The sequence below is a fragment of the Aphanomyces astaci genome (genome assembly GCF_000520075.1).
Source record: "Aphanomyces astaci strain APO3 unplaced genomic scaffold supercont1.17, whole genome shotgun sequence".
Lineage (NCBI taxonomy): Eukaryota > Oomycota > Saprolegniomycetes > Saprolegniales > Verrucalvaceae > Aphanomyces > Aphanomyces astaci.
The window spans coordinates 802,301-823,752 of NW_009798280.1; the positions used below are offsets into that span (position 1 = coordinate 802,301).

At 47.9% G+C, this 21,452-nt stretch overlaps 9 protein-coding genes across 11 annotated transcripts in view; 5 read left to right on the forward strand and 4 right to left on the reverse strand.

Moving 5' to 3' along the window:
- Positions 1-2,368, forward strand: part of H257_08101 (hypothetical protein) — a gene marked incomplete at both ends in the record, with an annotated part of 6,602 nt that extends 4,234 nt beyond the window's left edge. The window contains 6 exons of the mRNA XM_009833885.1: positions 351-510; positions 565-700; positions 1,046-1,085; positions 1,257-1,448; positions 1,989-2,021; positions 2,104-2,368. Of these exons, the coding sequence (XP_009832187.1) occupies positions 351-510; positions 565-700; positions 1,046-1,085; positions 1,257-1,448; positions 1,989-2,021; positions 2,104-2,368 (826 nt within the window). The remainder of the gene's footprint in view (positions 1-350; positions 511-564; positions 701-1,045; positions 1,086-1,256; positions 1,449-1,988; positions 2,022-2,103) is intronic.
- Positions 2,369-2,942: 574 nt separating this feature from the next.
- On the forward strand, positions 2,943-3,923 carry H257_08102 (hypothetical protein; the record flags this gene model as incomplete). The annotated part of the gene is made up of 1 exon (XM_009833886.1): positions 2,943-3,923. One exon carries the CDS (start codon positions 2,943-2,945, stop codon positions 3,921-3,923), a length of 981 nt encoding a protein of 326 aa, XP_009832188.1.
- Positions 3,924-4,696: 773 nt separating this feature from the next.
- H257_08103 lies at positions 4,697-8,363 on the reverse strand. 2 transcript variants are annotated; one of them, XM_009833888.1, is made up of 8 exons: positions 8,001-8,363; positions 7,846-7,944; positions 7,162-7,795; positions 6,770-7,104; positions 6,344-6,673; positions 6,034-6,169; positions 5,465-5,905; positions 4,697-5,190 (listed from the first exon to the last, which is right to left on the reverse strand). In XM_009833888.1, the coding sequence occupies exons 1-8, from the start codon at positions 8,325-8,327 to the stop codon at positions 4,808-4,810; spliced, it is 2,685 nt and encodes an 894-aa protein (XP_009832190.1). In that variant the 5' UTR covers positions 8,328-8,363; the 3' UTR covers positions 4,697-4,807. The 2 variants fall into 2 exon arrangements, with proteins under 2 accessions (XP_009832190.1, XP_009832189.1); XM_009833887.1 differs by having other exon boundaries at positions 7,846-8,363.
- Positions 8,364-8,801: 438 nt separating this feature from the next.
- Positions 8,802-10,009, reverse strand: H257_08104 (CAMK/CAMK1 protein kinase). The gene has a single exon (XM_009833889.1). The coding sequence runs from the start codon at positions 9,880-9,882 to the stop codon at positions 8,896-8,898; it is 987 nt and encodes a 328-aa protein (XP_009832191.1). The 5' UTR covers positions 9,883-10,009; the 3' UTR covers positions 8,802-8,895.
- Positions 10,010-10,485: 476 nt separating this feature from the next.
- H257_08105 (hypothetical protein) lies at positions 10,486-11,367 on the reverse strand. The gene has a single exon (XM_009833890.1). It carries the CDS (start codon positions 11,298-11,300, stop codon positions 10,896-10,898), a length of 405 nt encoding a protein of 134 aa, XP_009832192.1. The 5' UTR covers positions 11,301-11,367; the 3' UTR covers positions 10,486-10,895.
- Positions 11,368-12,769: 1,402 nt separating this feature from the next.
- On the forward strand, positions 12,770-13,945 carry H257_08106 (hypothetical protein). Its single transcript, XM_009833891.1, has one exon. The coding sequence runs from the start codon at positions 12,881-12,883 to the stop codon at positions 13,673-13,675; it is 795 nt and encodes a 264-aa protein (XP_009832193.1). The 5' UTR covers positions 12,770-12,880; the 3' UTR covers positions 13,676-13,945.
- A 1,339-nt stretch (positions 13,946-15,284) lies between these two features.
- On the forward strand, positions 15,285-16,052 carry H257_08107 (hypothetical protein; the record flags this gene model as incomplete). The annotated part of the gene is made up of 1 exon (XM_009833892.1): positions 15,285-16,052. The coding sequence occupies one exon, from the start codon at positions 15,285-15,287 to the stop codon at positions 16,050-16,052; it is 768 nt and encodes a 255-aa protein (XP_009832194.1).
- A 96-nt stretch (positions 16,053-16,148) lies between these two features.
- H257_08108 (hypothetical protein) lies at positions 16,149-17,643 on the reverse strand (the record flags this gene model as incomplete). Its single annotated transcript, XM_009833893.1, has 3 exons — positions 16,149-16,578; positions 17,054-17,408; positions 17,454-17,643. 3 exons carry the CDS (start codon positions 17,641-17,643, stop codon positions 16,149-16,151), a joined length of 975 nt encoding a protein of 324 aa, XP_009832195.1.
- Positions 17,644-18,788: 1,145 nt separating this feature from the next.
- Positions 18,789-20,664, forward strand: H257_08109. Of its 2 annotated transcripts, XM_009833895.1 has the most exons (3): positions 18,789-19,445; positions 19,497-19,614; positions 20,271-20,664. In XM_009833895.1, the coding sequence occupies exons 1-3, from the start codon at positions 18,812-18,814 to the stop codon at positions 20,578-20,580; spliced, it is 1,062 nt and encodes a 353-aa protein (XP_009832197.1). In that variant the 5' UTR covers positions 18,789-18,811; the 3' UTR covers positions 20,581-20,664. The 2 variants fall into 2 exon arrangements, with proteins under 2 accessions (XP_009832197.1, XP_009832196.1); XM_009833894.1 differs by lacking the exon at positions 20,271-20,664 and having other exon boundaries at positions 19,497-19,838.
- Positions 20,665-21,452: the final 788 nt, after the last annotated feature.

The window sequence follows — 21,452 nt, forward strand, 5'->3', positions numbered from 1 at the left end:
ATATATATATATATATATATATTGTTGTGCTACTCACTGAAATTGGACTTTTGAGTGAATTTGCCAATTCCTATTAAAGCTAGTACATCCTACTGTATACATTGTTTAGTATATATCAGGTTTTGCGGTCTGACCTGAATCCGCACTTTGGATTGGCAGAAATTCAACCAGAACGAGATTTGATTGGCTGAGGCGGTTCCTTTATTCATTCCCTTGCAACATTCAATGCTACTGGCGTCTCCAGTTTCGAATAATCGATTTTGGACTATATATATATATATTATTTGATGAATAAAACGCGTGGTGGGCGTGTTGTAGTATATGTTTGGCTCATATTTTGTGCCGGGTAGTGACACTAAACTTCGGTCACCCGACTACAAAGCGACGTCCCCTGACGACGCTGTCACAGATTTTCGCAATCGGATTGCAATGTATCGCAAAAACTACGAGGCATTGGGAGATGCGGACGAGATCTTTTCGTATGTGAAAATGATTGACGCGGGAACCAAGGTACTACTGATATATTATATATATATATATATATATATATGGTCTTGTATGTAGTTGATTATGAACCGCATCCACGGGTACCTTCCGATGAAGATCCTGTCGTTTATCAGCAATTTGCACATTGTGCCACGACCAATCTACATGACATGTCATGGCGAGAGCGTCAACTCGGTCGTCCAGCGTCTCGGCGGTAGGATTATCTATATATCAACTATTATTCACGACGATGGATTTGGTTTGAGATATATATATGTCTCCTTGAATCGTTGATTGGGCCGATGATGCGATATATATATATCCGCTGGTGTTGTTTTAGTTATCAAAATCGGAGCATGCACGTCGATGGTTTGAGATGTGCGATATATATATTATATATATATGTATAATCCGCTTGAATTGTTGTTTATTCTATTTATAAATATATATATATATTATTTATTCAGGCGTTTCTATATATATACTGTATCCGTCTTTTTCAGTTATCAAATACTTGGCAAATGTAATATCATCTCATATTTATGCTCTGGACTTGTAGGCGATTCGGACCTGACGCCTCGCGGCATCGCCTTTAGCGAGTATGTAAGGCTCTATATATATCTCATCACTTTTTGTCTTTACCAACACATTGTGTTTGATGATGGCAGCTGCTGCTATTTATGTTTTGTAATATTTACGTTTTCTTGAGAAATATATATATATATCAATTTGCATCGTAATGATTAGTATATATATTTTAAAATATATAGGGCCTTGGGTCAGTTTGTCGCACAGAACGTGTCCAAGGACATGTCATTGTGGTACTCAACGGCCAAATGCGCGCGGCAGACGGCGGCGGCCGTCCCGAGCGACGTGCGGGTGCAGTGGCGGGCGCTGCGGGGCCTCGAGGCGGGCATGTATAATGCACTCACCAAGACCGAGTTTCAGCTACACCATCCCACGTACATATATATATATATATCACACTCGTTTTCCTCGTCTATTTGTATATATATATATGGTGCATTTCACCCAAATTTGGATGTGTGAGGAGTCCTAGCATTCGCATCCCTTTGATACCATTGAAGCTTGTACAAACTATACGATACAAAGATTCATATATAATATTTATATTTGGTTTACCCGTTTATAAAAAAGATGCGTTTAAGAAATATATTTAAAAAATAAGAAAAAAAAATTTTTTCAAATAAAAAATAATCAAAAAGAAATTTCTTTATTCAAATTTAATTTTTCTAATACGATTTTATATAATTCACATTAAATATATTTGTTTATAATAAAATAAACATTTTTTTTATTTTAAAATGAATGAACTTCCATAATGTGACAGTGTGTACAAAGTTCAGGATAAGGGTGGTAATCAACTGGTATATGACGGATTTGACAATAATTATATAAATATATATCCTAGTCGAGGCATCTTCGTATGGGATTATCATCTTACTACACTACTAATCTGCATGTGTGGGTGGCTTCGGTAGCGAACATACACTCCGAGCCGAGAATTGCTTGTGGTAAGTCGACGTAAACAGTGCCCGAGCTTTATTGCCTTCGACAGTATTTGTAGCCAAGAGTTTATAATAATACTGGTTATAGGTACCGGTACCCCCTGGGCGAGAGCTACATGGACGTACTGAGTCGCCTCGAGCCAGTGATTTTCGAGCTCGAACGCAGTCGTGCGCCTGTGGTAATCGTCGCACACGTCGAAGTGCTCCGGTGCTTATATGCCTACTTTCTGGACCTGCCTATCCTGGACATCCCCAACGTCCACGCCCCTCTTAATGAGGTCATTGAGCTGCATACGACCGCGTACGAGTGCTTGGAGAGGCGGCATTTGCTACTGCCACCACCTTGTCCGTAACCTGGCAATCGGCATAAATATAGGATCTGTATTGATGTATGTATTCAAATCGAAGACGACCGTTTGAGTGTTGTGTATTGTCCTCACATATATATATATATACACGAAATACACTACAGATCACACGTCCGACATGTCCTCTACTTGTACCTGTCTGTATATATAGGGACAAGTAGAGGACATGTCGGACGTGTGATCTGTAGTGTCGAGTGGTCGATTACGAAACTGTATTCGATTCCTCGTATGTCGTAGTACTGTTGTAGTAGGATCCTATTGTGAAAGACTACTCTTCATGCATTAGCATCATCATAATGCCCGATTCCTACGGCAAATATGTACTACTATGTGAACACGAAATCTAGTTTTTGGTTTTGAGCGGATATTATGAAAATTATTGATGGTATATATTGAATGATCTGATTACTACTAGTAGTAATATTTAACGTTAGGGAGATTTCGTGTCCTCCTTATCCGGAATGTTTTCACAAGTTGAAGCATATGTTATCCGGAACACTACAACCGACTTATCCGGTTGCGTTGAAATTTCACGCGCGAGTGCCATTTTGAGTTGAAGATGCTTGCAAACGAGCGCACGACACGACGACGCTTGCCGCGTGCGGAAGCCATCGCTGCCGGTGCATCCATGAGATCGTCTACATCGTCGGCAGCTGCAGCACCCACCACGACCCAAGCATCACCTGGTAGAAGAAAGCAAGTGATTCATGTGGCCGACGTCGTCAGGGCGAGGAAGGAGCTGGATGCGATATGGAAGGCCACCCCCGCCAACGCACCATCCATCGATCAAAACGGTGACGCTTCTTGGGGATCTGTTGTCTTGTGTGAAGCCACCACGTGGAATGATTTCGAGCGATGGCTCAAATCCAACGAAGGACGAGTGCGACGGTGGGTCTTTGAGCCTCTGGCTGATAGGCCGCCTGGCAAGGGAAGAGTGGTCATCTACAGCATTCCATCTTCCATTCTCGAAGAAACAGCCGGTTTCGTCAACAGCTCGATCGTCATGCAAATCCAAGAGGCTGGAAATGATATCCGCCTATTCTCTACTGTGCGCTGGAAAGCGTCTCCCACTTGCCGGACACGAGATTTTGGCCAAGAACCCGATGCTTCTCTCACTCCTGTGGGCCTGACGATTGGAGGATCGGTGTTGGCGGCCGGACCTGACTTCCCATATCCCAACGTCATCGTCGAAGTGGCCTACAAGAATGACTCCCTAGAACGACTTCGTGCCAAACTCGACCGTTGGATGAGTGACACTACTTCTGTCCAAGTCGCAATTGGAATCAAGATCGATGCTGCTAGCCCGAGCCGAGTAGCTATCTTGCTCCAACGTGGTCAACCTGTTATGCCACCTGTGGAGTTTGGGCATCCAGACCCAGGCCCGCTTCAGATTTCGTTTCCCCTCGCATCTGTGTACGCTGGTGTGGCGTTACCACCCGCGTTGGCGGGTCTCGGCAATACCCCAATTTCGATTGATTTGATTCAGTTGCGAACCGTGATGGATGAAGCTATCGGGCAAGAACTGCCTGCAGCTCAGTAACACATTTCCGTGTTCTACTCGCCTTGCGACGATATATCAAGCAGAAAATATATCACTTTTACCATATATTCAAACTATTTTGTTTTCACTTGATTAAAAAACAGCCTGTAACTTCACGTTCTAGACGCGAACTATATATCATCGCTTTTGCATCACGCATATTGTACTCCTCCAAATAAAATGGAAGCGATGATTTTTATAAATGTATATAATATTGTGCTTTCGAGAGAAATTTCATTGTGTTGTGGCGTGGTTTCTCGTTGGCATTCAAACCGATTTGATTGGCTACTTCAGATGAGCTCAAAATTATTAGCCAATCAAAACCTTCTCAATGAAATTCAACCAATCAGATCGATTGTGGATCGGTTTGGTCGGCGCGATTCGATTGCACCCCCTCCCCAAATTTGTATCAAATCGACAAAACTATTTATTATACGTAGTAGAACTGTAATTCGCTGGAAACGTCCAAAATCGCGATCAAAAACGGAATTGCGCTGTATGTTCGGATTGGCTGAAAATACTACTGTAAGGGCCAATCAGATCCACTTACAATTGGATTAGCCAATCGCGTTCGATTCGAGATTGTCGGTCTGTACTTACTGAATCCACAATACATGTGTTGGTGATGCTCTCCGAATTAATTTCCCCCCGTTCGCCTCTGGGGGCAACCGAGATGTAAAGCCTCTCCAATTCAACCCATTCTGCTTAACGAATCACCCCTGGGAACATCACCCCTCACATCCCCCCCACTGAACCCTCCCCCCACCTTCACACCACGAACCAAGTAAATTGAAAGGCCTTTATACGAGTGGTCAGACGACATGTCCTTGTAATGGCCGTCATGACGGCTTTGCCCATGCACACACTTCCCCACCAGCCAGCTACTACAGGTTACTGTGCTTCAAGTGTCGAACGAACTCGAGGTCGATTGTGTGGTGGAGTTCGTGCAAAAACGCATCGCGGGGGAGGTGGGGCCAGCTGCCCAAGGTAGTTTGCACGAGCGAATGCGCCGGATCTAGCTGCGCGGCCACCGCTAGCGCCTGGAGCGCTTCGTCCGCGCGCCCCAAGTGCCGCAGCGTGTCGGCAAAGCAGAACCACGTGTCTGCCTTGGAGGTTTTGAACCGGTGGAGGGCGTAGAAGTAGACGACGTACGCCATCAAGTAGTGGCCCAACGATGTGGCTCGCTTGGCCAAGTCCGCCAGCATGTCGGCTTTCGTGAGCTTGGTGCGACTCGCGCCTTGGCACGCCGCCAGCGCGGTCTGCATTCCTATTCCAAATCATGACAATATGTTGATGGCACTATTGTTATGTACTACTACACAACACTGGCATTCATGATAAGCCACCACACAACATTTGTATGAGGATGCTCCTCCATCGTAACGTTAAGAACACAACCAATCTTGAACGAGGCAATGCATCCATCCACCCACTCTGTATTCCAGTAGAAGACACCCACAGTGTATTGTCTGGCATGCAGTGATTTTGCTGTACGATCGAAACTTCTCGACCAAAAGTACAAGATGGTCAAGGGGGGGTACCTTGTTTCGACGCTTCCACGTTGTGACTGCGACCATACCCCACCGCACACAAGACAGTCATGTCAGTCGCTGTGAAGGGCGACGGGGGGGTGTCCAACAGGCAGCCAAAGTACGCGATGCTCTCGTCCCCCCGACCCAAGTGCAGCAGCACCACCGCCACCCACAGCATGGCGGTAGACGCCAGTTGGAACTGCGGAAACACGGCCAGGACGTGGGCGAGGACGTCCAGGCCAGCCTTGTACTCGGCGCGCTCCAACAGTACGATCGCGTAGTCATGCAGGACGTACGGGTCGTGGGGGGTCGCTGGGACGATCGTCGCGTATAAATCGTGCGCGCGCGTCAAGTTGAACCTATCGTACGAGGCGTGCCATGTCTGGTGGTGGCAGTACGCGAGCGCCGCTGTCGTGGGTACGTCTCGCACCAGTCCATTGCGACATGCCCCTGGACGAAACAGATGGGCAGATGAGATGTTCGATTTTCCAAGAACGTTCCCAGTCCAAAAGAAACACACAAGGGGTAGGGTCAACCATGTCGCATGTATGGTCAGGGGTAGGGTCTACATGTCATACGTTCGAGAGAGGCCGCGGCGGCCCACCACTGCCCGATGCCATAGTAATACAGACCCAACGAGCTCAACACGTGGCCTGTCGACGCCGTCGCCGGGTCGTCTATCGCAATCACATGCAACGCTAGAACTGTTTCCATCTATGACATAGCACAGACCACCATGTGAATCATGGCAGCTATAACTGGTGCGGATGCTCCTCAAACAAGTACATATTGGTGTTGTTCATGTCTGAACATGTAGCCAAAGCGATTGAACTTTGCATCAAGAATAGACTGATGTGCATCCAGTGTGAACTTGAGTGGACGACGCACCATAGCCACCCGTTTTCGCTCCACGAGCACTACGCGGCGAATGTACCGGCCGCGAATATGCCGTTGCAGCACCGCCACCGCCTTGAGTTCTCGCTTCATGGTCACCGCTCGTCGTGCCAGTGCTTGGCGCCAGGCGCATTGGATGGTCAGGAGCGCCCGAGAGCGCCTGGTGCGGTGGTATGCCTTTTGGCACAGACATCGCCGCCAAAACGCTTGGACGCGCAGTATCGCATGAAACCGGCGGTTCAAGTGGGGGACCACATTTTTGGACAAAAACTCGTCGATGCGACGCCTGGCTTTTTTGCGACGCCGTTCCATTTGCAAAGCCAACTAGAACATTTCACGTAAACCAATGGGCGGCCAGGACGACAATCGCGATCGAAATAGAGCTAAAAACAAGGAATGGCTGTCATGAGTTTGGACTACCTTGGCATCGGTGGCGCGCTGCGACTGCAACAAGGTGGCCGCTGCATGAGTTGCCCGACCACGACCTAGATCGTGTACGTGCTGCTTTCTAGATAAGTACCGACGAATGCACAGGTTGATCAACGTCGCCGCCGCGTCACGCTCCATGTGGAGGCGGCGATCCCGCCGCAACCGCCGGTACCATCGCTGGATCTTAGCTGCACTTGCCGTGCCAATGTCAGTCGAGGTTGAATTGTCTTGGAGTATCAGGTGCTTGTGTAGGTTGCGTTTTCGACGAGACACGGCGACTTGGTCTGCTTGGGACTGTTTTACTTGCCCTTGCAAGGCTTTTGCAGCTACGACGACGTCAAGCTTCACCGGAGAAACTTATGAGCGACAAACATATAGTGTACCGTCGCTAGCGTGCGAGGCCACGGACGGCGGGGTATCGCCGAGGTCGATGGTGTAGTTGTCGACTTGAATGAGCTCTGGGGGTGAGAACTTGGGGGCTTTTGGTGGTGGTGGTCGTAGCCCCGGTGGTTTGTTCGTTAGCGAGGTGCCATTGACTTTGGGAGGGGGGATAACATAGCGCGGTTTGGTTGGTTGGGGCTTGAGCTGATTTCTACTGTAGTGGGTGTCGTTGTTTGCATCCAGCAGCGTCAAGTCGTCGTCGATGTACTTTTCTCGCCATATTCGTTCCTTCGTAGCTATGTCTGCGTGTTTGCGATCTTCCCCCGCATTTCCCGCACACATGATGGTGGATGCGACAGATGCTTTTGTGGCGTAGTCTGGGGCATGCACTTGTATGCGACAGCGTCGCCTATCATTGTGATGGTTGCGCCGCCAATGTACCCAAGCCAACACGATGCGCTGGAGCTTGAACTGACGGGGGGGCGTGGTGGTGGGGGGATGAAGCAGCATGCCCGTGGCTTTGTCGGAACAGAACGCCCGCCAGTCCAGCGGATCGGCGGCGTTGTGTGGATGAAGAGGGGTTGTTTCCCTCGGAGACCCCGTCTCGGCGTCGCTTTCGTTATGGAATGGGTTCGTCTAATATGGAATAGATAGTCTCTTGCGTCATCAGAACTACTGTATCGTACGGCAATGTGTTGAGAGGTCGTTGTTGGATGGTGAGAAGTCCAAAATGCCGGTGAGATGATTTGTTGCAGGGGGTGTACTGCTGGCACCAGTGATGGCACCTGCACAAGTCGTGTTGGAAGAGTGTGTTGACCCCTTTCCTCTAGGCGGAAAGTACCTTGCGGGGAGGTCGAGGCATGGGCAGCGCTCGCTTCTTGGCATACAAGAGCGTGTCGTCTTGCTTTCGAATGGGGGAGATGGAGGGCGATGCTTGATTTAGCGGGGACGACGGCAAGGAGGTTGTCATGGACGGCAGAGCTTGCACGGGTGTGCAACTGGCACACCACCACGGCTCGGCATCATCTGTAGCGATGCGTGGCGGATCAAAGCAGTATGTATGGAGACGGGACTCGCAGCTGTCCTTGTTGACACATCGGACTAGCAGCGCCGCATTGAGGTCGCTGTGGCAACGCCAGCAAGGATGCCGCCGATCTCGCCTTGTCATGCGGAATGGCTGGCAGTTACACCTTGCAAATACGTGTCTATCGTAAAATCCTCCCCGTTTCACATGTAAATACTGTACCCGTAACGTTAGTATTAATATGGAATACTACTATTAATAGTATTAATCTACTAGTACAACGTTAACGATACTGTACGTACCGGGTACCGGGTACTGCCACGAATGTTGTTATACAGTCGACGAGACGATCTTGCACAAGTTTTTGCGGTGAATCCGCCGGTATTCCTAGAATCATCTAAAACTTAATAGCCTTCAACATTGCATGATTAATAGAATCCATAACTCTCAAAACTAAAGTATATTTCACCTACTTAACGATAACCTGTCATATGTAATGCTGCGCTTTTATATACGTCAAATTTATATTTAGCTTTTTCTGATTATGCACTCTACTCCAGAGTATAAAATTATACAAAAATGATAGGACCCCTTGAATATGACCTTCTTTGTACAAAATTGCTAGGCATGAAAAATGTCTTGACCAACTGTTAATAACGTTACTGTTAGCGTTGTAACATTGTGTAAATAATAATACTAGTACTACTAGTCGTTAAATAGTCGTTTTTCCTCCTTCACGGCTCTCCTTCAGCCACGGATGGGCCAGCACTTGCTCGGCGGTTAGACGGGCGGCGGGGTCGATCACAATCAAGCGACGAATGAGATCTTTGGCGTCGTCGGAAATATGTGCCCACGAGGCGGCATGTTTGAAATCAAAGTCGCCTTGAAGGATCGCGAGGCGGACGGCGGCGTCCGACAGCTCTGACGCAACGTCGAACGGATGGTACCCGGCGAGGACAACAAAGAGCACGACGCCAAGGGCCCACATGTCGATGGCCGAGGTGACGTTGGCGGACTGGTTGAGTACTTCGGGAGCGGCATACGCCACCGTGCCGCTTCCGTCCCACAAATGGCAACCTCCTTCGGACGCACGGAACGATAAACCAAAGTCGATGAGGATCATGCGCGCGCTGTCGTCGTTGGCCGAGTCCAGAAGGATGTTCTCGGGCTTGACATCGCCGTGCACGAGGCGCTGCGCGTGCAGCGTGATGAGCGTTTCTGCGAGGTCCCGCGCGATCGATTTCGCATGTTGTTCGGAAAACGTGCCGTGCTGGACGAGCCGGTCAAACAATTCGCCGCCTGGAACGTACTCGGTGACGAGGATCCAGTCGTCGGGGGCTTCGAACGCATCTTTCAACTGCACGACATGGTTCGTGCCCTGCAGTTGCTGCAAGATGGACACTTCGTGTACAAACTTGGCCTTGGACGTGAGTGTCTTGGATACGCGCTTGATGGCCACGGGGGCATTCGAACCCTTCTCCCATCCAGCCACAACGTGCGCAAACCCCCCGCGGCCGATTGTTTTCTGCACGCCGTACCGCGTTTCCAACGGCTGCTGGATCAGCATGGAGCCGCTGGCCGAGGAGTCGGCTTGGACGACCGGTCCGTCTGCCATGTAGAGCGCAGCGAACCCAGCCGCACACGTCAGTAGCGCCGCGGGACGGTGATGCGCATGACTAGCGAGGACGCGACGGAACATGATGACGAGTGCCGTCGACGATGGAATACTGCCGCTTCTTGCAGCCACCACATTTGTCGTCGTGTGAAATATCTGCGGTGGAGCGATTCTGATTTATTTAATTTCACAAAACGTGACCTAATTTAGGCCATTTATCGTTAGTCGTGAGTAGGAGACTATTAACATAACGTGACTAAATTTGGATCTTCTTTTCGGAATACCAGTGAACAGGGAGAGATGTGCCACGAAATGGTATGTCCCATGTCCACCGGACCAATCATAGCCCTGGAGAGTCGTTGATTGGTTCATTTCAGAGATCTTTGCTGTGACGATGCCACGTCACTCATTTGTTGGCAGCGTCCAAATATGTAAGTACTGGCAACGATGTGGAGGAACTGAGGTGGCTGTGCCGCCATGATCTACTAAGCTTAGTATTGTTGAGTGTTTATTCTAAACTGGAGTGGAGAATGAATCGACACAACCAAATGGACAGTAGAATCGACAGAAGAATTGAGCCAATCAGATTACAGGAAACCAGCATCAACGCTTAAATAGTGTGTGAATTCATTTAGTGTGATTGCAATCCCCACAGGACAACACTTTCCATACAAAATTCAGTACAACGAATAATCGAGCGATAGATTTGGCGAAAAGACAATATGCCAGCAACAGGCCATTGTTTCTGCTGTGAAGATCCGTGGTTGCAATAAGAGGAGGCGACTCGTGCGTTTATAATGTTACGTATAGGATCCCCAATGAGACCTGATTGCGCAATGGCGAAGGGATGCGGAAGGTCGTGGCGCAGCGAAATTCACGATGTCTGCCGACAGCGATGTGGGCGTGAAGGGGTGGAAAGTAACTACTGGTCGTAGGTACATGTACAGCCTGATGTGGAATGAGGAGGCCATGGTTCAGCTCAAGATACTGTACAGCATCATTTCAACTAGGCAGGGATGTGTACACTCGCTTTGGGCAATATGGAGGCATAGGTTATCAATGACATTTTAAATTTACAGTGAACATTCGGCGATGAGTCATTCGAATTGAATGCGGGTTCCCGAATACGCCGACTTGACGGCCACGGCGTCGCCCGGGGATGGTCGAACCGCAGCTTGGACGCGAGCGGCGCTTTGCGCATCCCATTCTTCTCGAAGTCGTTCCTTAAAGTCGGGCTGCGCCACTTCCACGCGCAAACGTTTTCCTTTCCACTTGGTGTTGTGATACGTTTGAATGTATTGTGCGACGGCGGCTACTTCAGTTGCAGGCGTTGAGCTATGGAGGTTCACGTAGGCAAAGTCCCGGATACCGAGGCCCTTTATCTTGGCCATGACCAAGTCAATGGATTCGACTGCACATCCAGACACCTTTCCGAAGCGCTGCCTCAAGTCGTCTTCGGTCACATCGCCAGGAAGGCCACCGACAAACAATCGCACCACCATTGGAGTTGTGTCCGAAGTATCATTGCTTCTGCGCTTTGATTGGTGGAGAATAATCCGGAAAACACCCATGTTATCCGGTTGAAACGCTTTGCCGTTTCATATACTTATTAATACATGCTTGTCGTAGTATTAATAAAGCTGTACTAGTACAGTACACTCTGCCTCAATGTTCGTGGCGACAGAATACAGGAAGAAAGGTGAAGGTCTTGAGAGCGTAGGATTACTCTCCAATGTTTTGGATATTACTTTGTTATCCAATCGTGTGAGTCGGAAGGGCTTCCCAAGAGCACAGGACCACATACTGTAGTACTGTACTATTAATAGGTACATGTACGTTGTAGGGGCTCCTCAGAGTTCATGACGTACTACTAGTAGTATGTATTGAGGTACAATTCCCTCATTAAAAAGTTCCACTGTTATTTTGACCTGAAATACTGTTTCAATGAGGTTTAACGTTATATGGAACTTTGTATGCTTAGACCATCTCACTTCTTACTAGGGGTTAAGTGCATCTCAGTAGGCGATGCAGTTAACCTTGGAGATTTAGCATCGTATGTACTCATCGGGGGTAGGACGGAGTACAGGGCTACTGGCGAAAAGTGTAGTATCCGGATGTAATAATTCCCTCATTGAAACAGTGATTCGGGTCAAAACGACAGTGGAACGGTTTTAATGAGGGAATTATTCATGTATTATGGGCACGGCAATACAGTACCGGTACATGTACTAACTGTAAAACGCACAACCTACACTAGACGACACGTTTGAAACTTTCATCCAAATCGTTCGTCACAGTCAACAGCTTACAGCAAAATCACAGCATGCTGCTATTCCATACGTGTAACTCGGTGTACATAAATGTATCACCATCTTCATTGCTTTTGGGAAACATTTTTCTGCCGAATAATACCGGTAGTTGCACTGTAACGTTAGGCAAGTTATGGTACAGTACTGAAGGTCGAAATAGGAGACACATGTGCGACATGTATAACCCCACTCATCAAGCAAAACCACGTGGTGCAAACGCGACAAAATAGTTTGGTCGACCTATGACTTCGGAACACTTGTCCCGCGCAACCACACATCGCAAAGGTTACCCCTGGATACGGTAACGTGCGCCAGAATGATGATGTGGAACTACCAGTCAGTCCTCAAACCCGAAAAACGATTGAGCATTCGGTGCTTTACATCTTCTGCTAGGGCTAATTTCGTTCTCAATAGCCCGCTAATTTGTCGCAATGGAAACGTCCGGCCAAGTACAATTTTCGTGGAAAACACATGAACATGGTGAATTCAGCAATGTGTCTAACGGTATGTATGCAAAATGGGTGAAAAATTCTTGAATTTGTAACGAAAATATTAGAGAAAACACGCCGAATCTGTTGCGCTGACGAAAGGCATGAAATATCCACGAAAACAGGGGCCTGCCTTTTTTTATTCCAGTCAAACACCAAGTATAAATTCATCCGTTGCAATATAATCATGCTTGTATCATACACCACGTAAAAAAAGCGTAGTCTCCCTCGTCGGTGGCACTTACATAACCACCTCACTTCCTATTTGCTTTGGTCTTCATCAGAATGTTCCGACGCATCGTTGTGGCTGGCCTTGTTGCCGTCGCCGCTTTCACCTCTGCGCAGACTACTACGACCACTGCGGTCCCTGGTGCATTTGCTGCGCCGCCTACCGCGGCCCCTGCCGTGACACCCACCCCGATGTTCCCGAACCCGAACTCGCCGTGCCAAGTGTGCGCCAACTCGTTGAACACGCCATCGCAATGCACCACCGCGTACAAAGGCGTGCCTGGCCAGTTTTGCTTCAAATTCTTGAACGCCGGTATCGCGCAAGCATGCTGCTGCCCGTCGACGGCCAAGTGCGCGGTGCAGACTGCGAACGTCAACACGTGTCAATGTGACTCGGGCGCCACTCCTGCCCCCAAGTATGTCGTGGTGAAGAGGACCATTTCTATCTGGGTGTGGGTCGGAATCGCCTTGTTTGCTGTGTGCCTCGGTATCCTCATCTACTGGTGCTGCTGCCGCAACGTGGACGTCGTGGAACCAATGTATGTCGAACCTGTGTACGTCCAACCTGGATATGGCCAGCCTGGGTATGGCCAACCAGGGTACGTGCAGCAAGGATACGTGCAGGGCGGTCCTGGTTACGGTTATGGCGGCGGCTACGGCGGCGGCGACGTTGCTGCCGGTGTCGCGGTTGGCGCTGCTGTCGGCGTGGTTGGCGGTGTGGCCCTTGGAGCTGCCATGGCCGGCGGCGGAGGGTACTATGGAGGCGGAGGGTACGCCGCTGGCGGTGCCGTTGCGGACCCCAACGCTGGAGGGGGTTTCTCTGGGGGAGGAGATTTTGCTGGCGACTTTTAATTTACAACGACACTATGAACGTAGTTCTGTACTATGGAGTATGTGTGTGTTGACATGATAAGATACTTGATGGCAGGCATCTTGCCAACAAGATCGGTCATTTGCACTGTACTCCACACGTCCCATTTTACAGCTGTGGGGGGCTAACAGGCCAAGCTACAAAGTGAGCATTTAAACACATCTTCAATGTTGATATTCTCGCTAAAGCGATGTTGCAAAGTTTCAACTTGAGTCATTTTTCATCGTATTACATAATAAAGTTCCATATCTAATAAACGCGATTTTCATTCTATGCATAAAAATAGGCGAAAATCTGAGAAAAAGCCTTTCATAATCGATACATATTATCAGAAGCCCCCTCGCAGCTGTCGATTGCTCGCGTTGGAGGAGGGCAGTCATGACGGATCAATATATATTGAAGTAAAAAACTAATTCGCCTGCTAAATGTGACTGTCCTGATTGGTTCACAAGATAGAAAGCAGCTTGGGGTTTATTCTGAGTGGGCAACATCGAACATTGGCGTACCTGGTAGTATACAGTAGTATCATGTCCTTTTTATATAAGCTTATACTGGTAGTATAAAATATCCATTTGCTAGTAATTCACTATGATTCAAAGGGAGCACTGCACTGGTACTGCACAGAGTATGTCAGTTACCGTCCTGAAAGCAGTTTTGCACAGCACGATAGCATTCCAAGTCTACAGTCGTCAGCATTTCAAGCCCTATGATTGATAGCCTTGAGCAAGTTTATCTCAGTCAAAATATGTTATTGCCTTGACAAGAACATTTACCTAGAAATCCGATTTTAATGCTAAGCCAGTCCTAATTAGAATATCTTAGGTTATGGTATAGGAATGATGCTCAATTTTCACTGTGGTTTAGCATATTTCCTATATACCTATATCTGATTTCTAGTATAATTATCCATTTATCGGGGTTTACGTTCAGATATGTGGTATAAGAAATATTACAACACCTGTATAACACAATACTACTCCGTAGTAGTAGTACCGGTAGTAGGTGTCATAACCGGTACAGTAAACCTACGTATGCACGCACGACTCACAGCCAGCTGCTTCGAACTATGTTGTACGTCGGAGAATCATCTTGGGTTGCTTGTTCAGTGCTGCTCGTCCACGATGCTCCCTGACATATACTAGTACCGGTATGTAAGTATAGTTCGTGTCAGCTTTTACACTGGCGGCACTGCATCTTGTACTGTCGTCACTCGAGCAATTTCCAAGTGACTGGACCCACCATAATACTGGTACAGTATCTGGGTACATTGTAAGAGCATCTCCACTCGTCTGACTTATAGCTTAGTTTTATACGGATAGCCCTTAGATAGGACCAACTTTGGACTTATCCTCCCACCCGTTGGATTTATTGTGGTCTGGTTAAGTCCAAACATAAGTTCAGCCCCGAAAAAATCTATAATAGGGCTTTTTCGTCGGGAATTTTGATGTAGACTTAAGCTATCCGGAGAAGTGATATATTTTGAAATACAATACAAAGGCAAAGCTCCACATAGTAAAACAAGGTCAAGAATAAAATATTTAAACTAATACCACTTCAATTTACACTGACCACCAAAAATCACAATTCAAGATGGCACGAGGAGAGGCATGGGACACGGAAGAAGATGTTCAGCTTGCCAAGTCGTGGCTCGCTATCTCAGGAGATCCAGCAATTGGGGCAGCACAGAAGTCCTCGGACCTCAACAAACGTGTGTACGCGCATTGGCTGGCTCACAAGTCCACTGTCCGCCACGGAGACCGCTCGCCTCAAGCAATCATCTCTCGGTGGAAGAAAGTCTGTCCCATGCTGTCCAGCTTCAATGCAACCGTCGTCCAAGCGTTGAAGTCTATCCCATCTGGGTGGAACGAGGATGGTGTCATCAGCAACGAGCTATACGCCATTGCTGATGCCAAATTGCACGGTGTCGAACGCACAACAATACTTGCCTGCTGGCGGATCGTGCGAGACGCGCCGAAGTGGCGCGTGGAAGTTGAAACGGTTCAAGGCAAGCGCAAGGCGGTCGAACTTCAGCGCCCCGGGGGGACAAAACATGCAAAAGCAGTCAAGCAAGCGCCGGTAGCGCTTGATGCTCTGCATGCTCGGTTCGTGAAGGCATCAGAGGAAAAGGCTAGTAACATGGCCAAGCGACATCAACTGGCGGAGTTGAAGTTTATGTTCCAAGTATTTGCTCAAGATCCTCAGTCCGAAGACGCTGTACTATTCAACACGCAGTTGAGAGCTAATTTGCTCCTTCGCGCCCGTCAGTTGCAAACGAGCTCGGTAGCGAACGTTGCTCGTTCGTTGGAAGCGGAGGAATCTGCCGAGGATGACGTCGATGCAATTGATGCAAACGAGTAAACCTAATCAATAATTTCTTGATAATTTCTTGACTGATATACTTCAAGTATTAATCGGTCGAATGCTTTGTAAATTTTGCAAAATGATAAGGACGAATTAGATGTTGTTAACACCATTAATCTGCCAAATGTGCTGAACTAAAGCAGCTTTTAACCGTGCTGCTTCCGTGCGTTCATGCTCTGTAGAATCAAAGTTGCGCTTGGCTACGAGGTCGCGTTGCATTGGGCCAAGATGGTTCTCTGTAACCAAAATGTTGCATCTTGCTACGCTGGCTTCCTCGTACTGGTCTCGCGGCTCGGCAAGTGACTCTTCGTCTAGCACTACCATATTGTGCAAAATCAAGCACACCTTAGCCACTAGGTGCATAGCTTTGGCGCCCCAGAGTCGACATGGGTTTCGAAGCACGGCGAATCGTTGTTGGAGCACCCCAAAACAGCGCTCCACGTCTTTGCGAACTGCTTCTTGTTGCGTGGCAAAGCTTTTGGATGCCCAGTCGTTTGGTTGGGAAATAGTCGAGACAAAGTGGCTGGAAGGTGGATAAATTCCGTCCACCAAAAAATACCTACAGGCACTAACTTTGAGCTAGTCGTATATATTGAAATAGTACTAACGGGCTTGTAAAAGTACAGCCACCAACTTCATATGATACAGCTGGCGCTCCACCGACACGCTCGCGGTCAAAAAGGGACGAGCACCGCAAGACATTGATGTCGTTGTTAGATCCTGCCATCCCTATTAATACAACAACGATGGTGCAATACAGTTAATTTTTCTGTACACGGAATCGAGAACATTGGAGGAAACAACCTATGAAATAGTGCCACACACGAAGGTTCTTTGAGGCGACAATCTCCATCACAATGCTTGGCTTTTTCTCTTTGCCCATATATGCTCCTACGAACAAAAAGAATGTATGTCTTGTACGAAAATTGAATAATACAAGCAAAATACCATGCCATGCAACTGGGCAATTTTTCCACACCCAGTGACTGCAGTCTAACGATCCAATCATCCCAGGGAATCCACGCAGAGCATTTTCTTCAAGCAGATGCTGCGTCTCCTCAGCTGTGGGTCGGCTTAAAAACTCAACCGCGTAGAGTTCGTCAATAGCAGCGCAAAATAACTCGAGAGTCTTTAAGACTGTCGACTCGCCCATGCGAAAATTCTCGTCGATTGAGTCGGCTGCAGAGCCGTACGCAAGCATGCGCATTGCTACGGTACATTTTTGGATTGTAGAGAATCCAAGCGCACCTGTAGCGTCGCGACGCTGCTGGAAGAAGACCGAGTGCTGTTCCAGGTCACGGGAAATGCGCAGAAACAACCCGCGGCTCATGCGATATCGTCTTCGGAATGCACCTATGAGAAATATGTGAGATTTGGATGAATTGACATGTGCCTGACCGTCGTCATACGTCGGGTTATCGTCGAAGTAGTCGTTCCAAAGCTGCTCGTCTCCGACCCCGCGTTGACGGTCAATGTTGCCGCTGCGTCCTGGGCGAGATCCTCGGTGGGTCCGTACAGTCGGAAAGAGACACCTCATGTACTCTTCGTCGCTGCCGGAGTCCTCGGACGAGGAGGACGATGAGATCATACAGCTGTAGCTCGTCTCGGATAGGTCTGACTGGTGGGGGAAATGAGACTTTTTGCTGTGACATCCATAAATCTGACAGATATCCGTACATTATCCGTATAAAGCCAAGTTAAAAGTCCCAACGAGTGGAGATGCTCTAACGTTACAAAGCTTTCACGATTCTAAACTTGGTATTAATATTGTCCTTCTCACACAAATTTGGACTGTTCACAGTCAGTCCAAAAGTGAAACCGTTTTGAATGAACTTGGCAATAAGTTACTTATATCTTTTATTCACTATAGTACAGTGCGTTCAATTTGCAAAGTTATTTTTTAGAAAACGCATTGATTGGCTGAACCAAAAGGGACGTTATAGAATGGATTTTGATTGGCTAGTTCATTCTCAAATCGATTTGCCAAGTCAATACCCTTATACACATCTAATTAGTGTGTGACATATATTAGTGTGATTACTACAGGACACCTTTATACATACAAAATTCAGTACAAAGAATCGATCGATGGATTAACAACACCAAAGTTGGGGTAAAAGCCAAATACTGAAGTACAGTATGTACGTAAACTCGCTTGCAACCAACCATTTTCAACGTTCGCGTGGTTTTGTGTGTAACGGCTCGTTGGTCTGGCTCGACCATACTCCTTCGAAAACACTGCCCTCAACTGACCTGACATGGTGACAATCCTGTCGTCACCATCAAGCCCCACAGCAAGCTAAGCTTAGTTGTGTCACGAACTCGCCCTAACGTTATAACCATTGCTTACTACTAGTAGTATATTATATTGTGGGTGATTGTCAAGGACTTCGGTTGATGACGACTGGGGACCTTGAACTTGGCAACTTCAACCTGGCTACTTGAACCTCTTCCAAAAATGTCACTTGGATCAGAAAAGTGTCATTTTGGATATCCGGATAATATTACACTTGCGGTTTGTATGCCACGACCAAAGTGAGATGCAAAATCGCCCCCCTTTCGCCGTTTGGAGCAAAACCGTTACGAAAGATATAGGTGTACCCTCGTACATTCAAATGTACGTGTACGTGCTTGTACTGTTGTAAAGGCAGTATATATTCAAGTACATTTAATGTACTGCAATGTACGAACGTACACGACCGTTCCAAATCGGCTGTCTACATTTGCTTCCAACGGGAGTGCAGTATTATTCGAAGATGGATATTTCATCGCAATTGCGGCAGAGGCGCTCTGGCTACTTGGACGCCCGCCCTCCGTCGATGATGTCGAAAAATGGAATGGCATATGACACGGGTATGCCGAAGGTGGGGTCGGCGCGCACGCCCATCGATGTCATTGCGACGTACATGAACTCGTCCGACACGCGGCTCAACAACAAAGGAGCGGCGGCGGACCACGGGGGGCATCTGTCGATGCGGCACAGCGAGTCGGCCCAAGCGCACTTCTCGCCGATACCGCAACCTGCGTCTGCACCTGCTTCGCTCCAGCGAAAGCGGTCGAATTCCATCACCCACCACGCTCTGTCGCGGGACTCGTCAGCGGAATGGGGATGGTTTGCCGACATTGATAGCAGCGGGGAGTCGTTTGGCGACAACTCGATCACAAGCCTCTTGCGCCGCAAGTTTTCAATCGATTCTGGCGGCGGAAACGAACACATAATCCACGACGAACAACATAGCACAAGTCGGATGACTGCCGCGCTCAAGACATTCCCAGGAGACAGCGGCGACAAGGTCCAGACGGCCGCCGTGTCCATTCCCAAGTTCCGCATCGTGCAGTCCCGCGCCGGTGCCGACCGCCATGCCGAATACCTCGTCACGTTCAAGCTCGGTACATGCAACTTGTCATGTTGTCATTCTCACGCGGCATATGCCTCATTAGGCCGGGAGTTTCATGCAGACTGGCGGCGGTACTCTGAATTCGCCGAGATTATCAAGAAGGTCGAGGTGTATCGCTTTCCTCGCGCGATGGCGGCATGGCGCAATATTGACAATCGATGGTAACGTTATTGTGCATTGCACCCAAATTTGGGACGTTTCGCCAAATAGCTTTCGAATCTGTTTGATCCTATTTAATCTTGTACACACTATACTATACAACGAGGAGTATATATACATATATATGGTTTTGCCCAATAATGCGGACAGGTCAAACGTTTGGATTGGCAGAAATTCGACATGACGTGATGATTTGATTGGCTATGGTGGTTCTTTAATCGATTCTCCCAAAACATTCGATTATGGCGTCCAGTTTCGAATCGATTTGACTACAGTATACTATATACAACGAACTGATCGATACATTTGGCAAAGGAACAAAATTTGGACTTGTGTTTCTTTGCCAAATGTATCGATCGTTGTACCGACTGTTGCAGGTCAAAATGGTCCAGTATCACACTAATTCCAGTCACACACTAATTTGTGGTTGATATTGGTCGAATGTGAGTGGACAATTTGATTGGTTACTTGATTCGTGGTCTGGGTTTTGATTGGTCGTATATATTGATTTGGTGCTTTTGCTCACTTCGAATGAACACCCAAAACAAACACTCCAAGGACATTGAATCGATATTTGACTACTACTAGTAATACTAGTACCTCGTTTGCAAATTGTGATTTCTCGCATTTGTAAAGACTATAATGATCAAATCAATAGGTTCAACCGGCTCGAACCGTCGTATTTGCACAATAAGTGCATTGCCCTCGAAGTGTTTTTGCGCGACTTGATGTACGAACTGACCGTGCCAGACGTACTGATCGACTTTATTGGCGAACGAGCGATCAACTGCAAGCCGCTGGACGCGAGCGGCGGTCGGCCATCGGCGCAATTGCCCAAAGAGATGCGCCCTAAGCAGCCGCAGGAAGAGCGAGAGTTGTTTGAAAAGCTATGGGCAGAGAACTTTGCACGGTCTGCCGTCAACTATGACGAGTCACAGGCGCGGCCGTCAGGCAGGGCTCCAGTGTAGCTCCATAAGATCGGACCGAGCAGTATTTAACCAAGTGGGACAATATATATATATATAGGTGTGTGGATGGCATCATGACGAACACCAGGGGTTTTTCAACACAGAAACAAGTTCAATGAACTAACAGTGGTGCAATACACTGTATGATACTCGCTAGCTACCTGGCTCCCTCGATTGTTAGCCCAGTACGGGTAACTAACGAGGCCGTTCAATTCATCGACAGAACCTTCACAATATTACTGTACTGTACCTGTGAACGTACATAATTCGCTAAGCTCTAGCTAGCACTAGCTACTCGTAGTAAGTACTACAGTACTGTATATCCCTATCACCAATGAAGTACTACCAGGGCTACCGTAGTACGTGGTGATACAATGAACAAAAATAGAGTAGACCTGAACGCAGGCGTATTTCGCCTTCCCCAACTCAGCGGCAGAAAGTACCTGCACCCTTCACCCCGCCTGTCAAAAGTGGCAGTGTACCCCCCCCCACATCCAACTCACAAAAGTGTAATGAGCGCCATTTCATTATGAATTAAACACTGCATCATGGGCTGCAGTGTGTACAATGAACCCTGTTGTTTTGACTTCAACTTCGTCTACTGCCATCTTCACCAGTGATACAGCCTTCGCGGATATGTTGGAATGGTCTTTGCACTGCTGGTGATTGATTATCTACACTCTTTGTTTTAATGTGTGGCGCAGCGACCCCTGTTTGAGGGTGCACAGCATTGTCTTCGAACGGTTCTACTTGAAGTGTTCATTGCATCACGGAGCAGTGTACAAATCAAACAGCGTCAGTTGGAGTACGGAGCTTGTGAGCATCACCAGGGGGGGCGATGAAGCCGCATCCGGACCAGCCGCCCACGGCGT